The sequence below is a fragment of the Haliotis asinina genome, chromosome 1 (genome assembly GCF_037392515.1).
Source record: "Haliotis asinina isolate JCU_RB_2024 chromosome 1, JCU_Hal_asi_v2, whole genome shotgun sequence".
NCBI classification, from domain to species: Eukaryota; Metazoa; Mollusca; class Gastropoda; order Lepetellida; family Haliotidae; genus Haliotis; species Haliotis asinina.
This window is the reverse complement of record NC_090280.1, coordinates 18380420-18388695: the sequence shown is the minus strand read 5'-3', so window position 1 is coordinate 18388695 and position 8276 is coordinate 18380420. Positions and strand designations below refer to the sequence as shown.

The following is an 8276-nucleotide window of genomic DNA, read 5'->3' as shown; positions in this document are numbered from 1 at the left end:
TCTCTGATAGCTGGTTGTACGGACTGAATCGGAGTGAATGGGTGCTTGAGTGTGGAGTACTATGTATTTAAAGGCTAACTTCAGTGCCAATCAAAACACTCTGCATATGTAACAGGAATATGATATATACAATGGCAACACTTGTGGTGTTTATATGCTGTATCACACACCGAGAGGTACTTTTACATTGAACTGACAAACAGTGCCATGACAAGTGGACCTCTGCTGTAACTAAAGTAAGTCATAATCCTGGCCCTCTCTGGTATCCATCTCCTCGTGGTGCACACACTTGTCTTCCACTTATCTAAATACACTTGGTGGACATGAGTCGAACACTTGTATAACCATTATTCGACACTTAAAACAAAGTAGATCCAGGTTTTAAAGTTCATTGTTCAGTTGTCAGGTCACCAGCTAAAGCTATGCACCACCTAAATAATTACATAGGGACTTCATGTCTACAGCCGTACATCACATTTGTTTGTGTACACTCTGAATGTGTGAATGAGTGAGTGGGTTTGGGTGAGTGAGTAAGTTTACTTCAGTTACGGCGATGGTCAATTAATAATCGAGTCTGGACAATCACGTGGTGAACATGAGCATCGATCTGCGCAACTGTGTCAATCAACCCAGCGAGGCTGACCACCAATAGCACTGTCTGCCTATCAAGACCGGTTAAATGAAACATCTGACGTTGTTGATGAACTCTCTGAAACTAGTCACACTGTATTGTGAGGCGGTTTCAACACCAACATTATCAATTATCAAACCTCGCACAGGTCACGCTTACTTCAACAGTATCTCTCTGTGCGGAATAGGATACCTTCCTGTTACGGCGGCAAAGAAGTGGGACAAATGACAACATGATGATAACACTGAAACAGGAGAAACACACAATACACCAAAATTGATTACACATTTGTTCCCGAACAGCTATGTCAGTCGGTCATCACTTCACATGTTTATGATTCATCCCCCTTCCATGTATCTGGTCATTTCCTTTTATCTGCTTCCCTTCACGTCGACATGCTCAATACTACTGCTTGTATGGTTAGTATACCATCTACTCCCCACAAGGGATCAAAAGCTAGTCAACTACAAACTGATTTGTTCGAAGCCGAGGTACACAGATTGCTAGGTGACATAACACCAGTGACTGGGACTGTAGAAGCAGATATGATAGAAAACTACTTTGACGAAATTGTCAGTGCATTAAAGAAGTCTGCTGATGAGCAAATGTCAAGTGGACACAATAGACCGTACCTGAAACCCTTCTGGAAACGATGGAATCTCGATCTGTATCACCACAGGATGGGCGAAACAGACAGGTTTGGGTCAGCTGAAGGCAGGCCTGAGGTGCTGATAACGACTCGTATACCTTATACAAACAGGTTAAATGTGACTTTCGGCTTTGTAAAAAGGAGACAATCCGGGAGAGAGTGGGATAAAGATATGTACGTGGGGATAAACTCTGCTCGCGAAGTTGATATTCCTGAAATCAATTCAATCCTGATTGTTAGGATTCAAAGGAAACCTAAGACCGTTAGCACACACCTGAAGTACAAAGCTGAAGTTAGTAATTTGTGGGCAGACAAAGAGTATGGTGCAAACTTGGCTACCTATATACTCACGGAAAGGTCCTCCAATGTATACACTTTCTTTCTCGACAACGAGAAAGATTTCGATCGCATCTGGCACAACAGGCTGATGCTAAAACTATTTATGTTTGGTGTGCAAGGAAAAGACTGACACATAATACGTCAGTCGTACCATGAATTGACTGGATGTGTCAAACATACTGATAAGACAAGTCGCATGGATGTTATTTGTGTATATAAATGAGTATATAAGACACGCCCATTTCGTACGCCTTGATCATTTACGACAAGGTCTTATTCTTGGACGTGATCACTATACAGTAGTCCTACTCACGACTCTCATAAGCCCGACAAGTAGTGGCCGACGTATGTCCTTAGAAACTGACCATCAATGTGCTTGCCAATGGACATATAATGCAAGCAAAAACTGTGTCCTTACAATCACGGGTGAAAGTAACATTTACAAGTCATGCCCTTTCAGCCTGGGTAATCACAGACCGTCCATGAAATCGAACACAATATACTCAGGATCCTCTATGAGTACGCATTCGGAATCCGAAAGGAGCACGAGATCTCGTGCTAAGGCGAGAGAAACCTTGAACAGGCCCCCCCAAGTAAAAAACCAACGCAGCCCACTCGCGAAACAATTGCAGCCATATCGGCAATTAAGCGGTAATAACAGAAACACATCGGCCATGTCGGAAGCAATATCGGTAATACTTGAAACACGCTCGGCCATCTTCGGAGATTTTTCGTCTCACTTCCGTGATTTGTCGGTCGTGAGCGGAAACTCACCAAGCAAAACATGGAGTCGTTGCAACAAGTACCCGTCTCGGTGAGTTTTGTTTATAGTTCCTACTGTTACATTTTTATACTTATCCATCTTTGACCACCCGTGTTGAATGCGTTTAGGTATGAGGTGTTGTTGGGGCTATGGCTTATTTTCTTAGGAAAAGACTGTCCCTGCAGAAGAGTGTCACAAGTCAGACCCTTCCAAGGACACTCTTCTGCAGTGACAGTCTTTTCCTTAAAAAAACTAAGCTATAGTCCCAACATCACCTCATACCTAAACGCATTCGACGTCTGTTATTACCGCTAAATTGGCGATATGGCTGCAATTGTCTCGCGAGCGGACTCCGTTTGTTTACATTTGAGATGCAATTCCTTCAAATTTGCTGTAATTCCTTAAATTATTTGGGGAGCGAGGGGGGGGGGGGGTGAACTCACTTGGAGATATTGGCCCAAACCATCCACATACATACAAAGAAGGTACACGTATATGGATGTCAGTGTACGCTTGTTGGACCCAGGACGTATTCTTTTCAGCAAAACAAGCCCCTGTGGTCTTACCATATGGCGTAGAGTAATAATTCCATGTTCCTTCTTCGCGAGTGAGCGGTGGTCAAATATGTCCCGGACAAGAACAAATAACATTGAAACTATCCAGCGCTACTTTACACCAACTGTGCAAAATGTTCGTCAGAGATCTTCGACCGTTCCAACTATTCAAAAAGAAGGGCTATGGGACTGTGACAGATACTATAGACACAATGAAGCCGATGTTCCTTGGAAGGTTATGCCGAAGCAATCACAGAGCCTGCGAAGCCCCTGGATCCTTTGATCATTGCTGCATCTATAGACAGTGAGCTATAGACAATGACTTAATTCTCAACAGAATGATGTATATATGAGGCATTGTAAAACTTTCTTTTTTCTCTTTACAATACATCACTGTGTGTGTTGTGTTAAGTATGTGCGTTGTGTTAAAAGAATAATCAGCCGCCGAAGTTACTGGAGGATACAAAGATCATTCAATCATTCACTCACTCATTAATTCATGTACACACCACACTTTACACACAGAATGATGCACACACTTCCCTGTACACACAAACATGCACACCACGCTGTACTCGATTCTCTTTATTCAGTACAATGAATGGGCCATCGGCCCTATGTACAGCAGCAAGGTCCATGCATTATACAAAGACTTAAGCAAGCACAGGAAATCAGTGAAAGCAATACAATTTATTTGATTGAGAATTTGTCCAAGTGTGTCCCAGCATGAAAAATATAGCATTCCACAATCCAAAATGCCTAGTTTTATACTACTAAATACAAACGTTAATGACAGAGCCCGCTGTACAGCATAGTCTATACATAACACAGGAATGCATGCTAAAACAACAAGGCTATATGATGATACCATCGATCTGTATTGCAAAATAATTATTTATGTGTACCAGGGCATGAAAGCCATTGTATTCTACGTTCAGTGATCAAGACTTATGCAGGTATGACAAATACATACAAAATCGATCTTCACAGAATGTTTATACAGGTGTGTCCAAACATGAGGTATACACCATTCCATCATCAATGATAACAATTTTACACTACAGGGTAGATATGCAAGAAAATCAAAAAAACACTTGACTCCTAGCGGAAATAACAGACAATACTGGATGCTACCTGTGCAGCCTGGATAACATATCAGACACCACTATCATTGTTACAGATATATACCATTCCACATTGAGTGCTGCTTAATTTTAAAATTTTAAATCGAAGTCTTGTTGGCAACATGGTCCAAACACATACATAAACTATATTATGGAACAATCAGTTATACAGACTCTTTAGTCATGTGCATCCGGGCATAAAGACTACACATTATAAGTTCAATGATACCGAATATTACACTACAAAGTAAACATACAAAAGTTTTAAGAGGGCATATGCAAGTTTAGGATGTACATACAGTCAGTTTTACAGGATGATATCCAGGTGTGTCCACGCATGGAATATATAACATTCCACGATCAATGATGGATACTATAACATTACAGGGTACAAAAAGAGGTTTGAGGCCGTACAGTTACAACAGACCATATCAAATGCAACCTGCTACCATGGATGCCCATACAAGGCATCAATACTTGGAAAATAGAACGGTTTGTAACCGGTAATTCATGGGTTATAACAAGGTACAGATATATCGGGGAATACAAATAAGTTTTACACATCCAAAACACGAGTGCATGAAGTTAAGTGCAGCACAGAAAATATACTCAGGCCACAATCAATGGTACAAGGATGATATACAGAGCGCTTCTGCAAATGCAACACTGTGATACATAAGACAAGTAGAGGTACCACAAGAGGCTGGGATAGTAATGTCCCATATTAATCATCAGTGATGTATGCTACATAGGCTTTATTCTATACGACAGCTTTCCTACTAAGGTTTGAGGCATGGAAAATGTAGCAGGCCAAGCTTCCTATAACTGATCCGTGCTGGAAAGATATGAGTAGATTAAACTTTGCCATAGTTCGGAATGCAGAATATTTAAGGGGCATGTATCTTTCTTTGAGGTGATCATAAGTTACACAAGTCAACAGGAAGTGATATTCAGTCTTCATGTACCCACTGTTACTGACTTTACACAGTCTTTCATGCCTTGGCATATCTGAACATCTGCCAGTTTCAATGGCTAGTTTGTGTGAGCTGCAGCGTGAACTTTGCACGCTGTACTCACAGAAGCATGTACACACCACACATTACACACACAAACGTGTACACACAAACGTCCTCACCACCCTTTGCTCACAGTAACTGATTTAAGCGCACATAAAGTACCCAATCACATTGCATTGCATACCTACTTTGACTGGCATTCTCGTATTCATTGCGTAACGTTTAATTAATTTCAGCAGTTACCTCAAAACCCGGTAAAAACCAGTTCAGCAGTTATGTCGCATAATTATTCCTAACATTAATTAGATTTTAATTTCAAGTTCCATGTCAGTAAACTTTACTGTCGCCCCGAGTACTGGTTTACTAAGTCTCCTACATCCATAAATAAACATTGGTTTAACTATTCTTATTGTTTACGTTATTGTTTGATCTCAGTGTAGTGTGATGTAAAAGAGTCAGTGTCCGTCTTGATGGTAGTGTGATGAAAATGTGTTATTGCTGTGGTGGTGATACTCTACGTGACCAAGCATGCCCCCAGTAATCATCATTTAGTTGAGAGGTCGAATCTTCATGGAGGAAGACTTAAGTCCTGACAAACCAATCCATCCTTATTGTACAGACCATTCAGGTGTGAGTTGTAGCACGATTTGAACCACCACGCCCCTTTATATTGCACAGCACAGTTGTTATTCGAGGCTGTATCCAGATCCAGATTCTTTGCACTGAATCTGGTGTTGTTGTGATGCAGCATCTTGTCTCCTGAAAATACACAAACACCAGCATATTTCTGACTATTACTTGAACACTCCATTCTGAACTGTAACATACCGTTCAGTCATGGCTTGTTTTGACAACACTGTATGCGTCTGAGCAAAACACAGAATAGTATGAACACAGCGTCAAAGAGAGTGTGTACAAACAGATTTTTGCTGAAATTGAGCGACATGCTCACGTGTCATCTCCCGTTTTACATAACGATTTACGGTTTCGTAGCTTCTTTTACAGAGAAATGTGTACCTTGACAATAATTTATTACATTCCTTCATTCGCGGTATTCTAATCATCCAGTTAGAAAGAAAAATGACACGATCAAAACAATAAGAATATATGACATTCTAAAACAAGCACAAAGTAATATTTACAACATACTCACCAGCTGTTCCTGAGTAGTTCCCGATGAACAGAGTGTAGAACTCTGACATGCCGCCCAGGTGGAAACTGTTGTACTCAGCATAGAAGTGACTTCCTGATTTGTTCACCAGGTCGATTCTCAGTTCATAGGTTTTCTGCTTTGTCACTCTGTGTATCTTCTCATTTCCTGAAATATGACCTCAGTTTACATTATCCCGAAGTTCTGGAGACGATTCCAGTCAGATTTCTGTATGAAATGAAAACTCAATCATGAGTTTTAGTGACACCCCGGGTCAAGGAGGCAGGTCAATCAGTACAGCTAGATACTGTACAGTCTTACAGAAAAACCAGAATGGAGGCCTTGAGTTTCATCAGTGTTTCCAATCTGACGACCTAAGGAATCAATCTGTTTACATCCCAACACACAACCTGACGACCTAAGCAATCAATCTGTTTACACCCCAACACACAACCTGACGACCTAAGGAATCAATCTGTTTACACCCCAGCACACAACCTGACGACCTAAGGAATCAATCTGTTTACATCCCAAAACACAGCCTGACGAAGCATTTATGGTTCGGACAGGAAATTGATGTTTGTACGCACCAAGCCAGAAATCTCGGGTGAGGTTTCCAAATCCGTCCATGTATTCAAACCAGGTTCGATAGAAATCTTCTGATCCGTCCAATCGCCTTTGAAATACCTGTTCATGGAAATTCAGTGTCACATTGTGTGAATATTGAGATATATGACACATTGACATCACCATTACACTTTGAAGGAAGAATTGTCATGCTGCAGATATTGTCAGGAACTTACCAGCCATCCTCCGCCAGTCATGTCACAGTAGGCCAGAAATGACCTCTTCCCATCTGTCGGTTTGATTCGATAAACTCCGTCATCAGCTTCGGGAAACTCGTCCAATATGCTCTTACAGTCTGTTCAATGTGAAGCGTATTTGGGGTTATTTCCATATTTCCTCATTTACATAATGTCTCTTGCAGTCTCGGCGTATATCAACCACTTGGAACAGAGAATGTTGTTCCTGAAATCATTCCTTCTTAACTTGCATCTTGAAAATCAGAATCAACTCAAAATTCTCAACCATTCATTATTGTAGCAACACTTCTCTCAATACGATTAAATTTAAAACCCTGTAAATATCGAGGTGAAAAATGAATGTTAAGTTTAATAACAAGAAAAGGCTGAATAACATTTTAGTGAGGCATATAACATGTGATGTTAGTTAACATTTTTACTCAAACAGTATGTGCGCCAACAGATAGAAAACTGGAACTGAAAATGTATTTTAAGTTTCGAAAACAAGGAGCGAGGAATGTGCCGCTTTCCTGTCTTACTGTCCAGTGTACAAAGGCATTTTGGAGGTGTGTGTATCTGGAACAGCTTTTACCACTGGTTGAAAAGCATAGATATAGAGCTGTTTACGCTGTAATGTCACTGGTGCCGTAACTTTCTATCCTACTCAGTACTCACCACTGCGCATGTCCGTGTTTCCACAGGTTTCATCCCTGGAAGCCAGGACGTTATCCATGGATGTCTTGAAAGTGTCGTAGTTGTCCAGAACCTGACAGTAGTCGCCGGATATGTTGGCATATCCACAAGCAACCACCAACACTACACACAGACATAGTCGGAACACCATGCTTCTTTCTGATAGCTGGTTGTACGGACTGAATCCGAGTGAATGGGTCTTGAGTGTGGAGTACTATGTATTTAAAGGCTAACTTCAGTGCCAATCAAAACACCCTGCATATGTAACAGGAATATGACATACACAATGGCAACACTTGTGGTGTTTATATGCTGTATCACACACCGAGAGGTACTTGTTCATTGAACTGACAAACAGTGCCACAAACAAGTGGACCTCTGTTGTAACTAAAGTAAGTCATAATCCCGGCCCTTCCTGGTATCCATCTCCTCGTGGTGCACACACTTGTCTTCCACTTATCTAACGCCATTTGATGAACATGAGCTGAACACTTGTATAACCATTATTCAACACGTAAACCAAATAGATCCGGTTTCAAAGTGGATCGTTCAGT

At 41.1% G+C, this 8276-nt stretch overlaps 1 protein-coding gene across 1 annotated transcript; it reads right to left on the bottom strand.

Moving 5' to 3' along the window:
- Positions 1-3509: 3509 nt before the first annotated feature.
- Positions 3510-7890, bottom strand: LOC137258392 (fibrinogen-like protein A). Its single transcript, XM_067796096.1, has 5 exons — positions 7705-7890; positions 7030-7148; positions 6817-6913; positions 6230-6394; positions 3510-5835 (listed from the first exon to the last, which is right to left on the bottom strand). The coding sequence occupies exons 1-5, from the start codon at positions 7871-7873 to the stop codon at positions 5645-5647; spliced, it is 741 nt and encodes a 246-aa protein (XP_067652197.1). The 5' UTR covers positions 7874-7890; the 3' UTR covers positions 3510-5644.
- Positions 7891-8276: the final 386 nt, after the last annotated feature.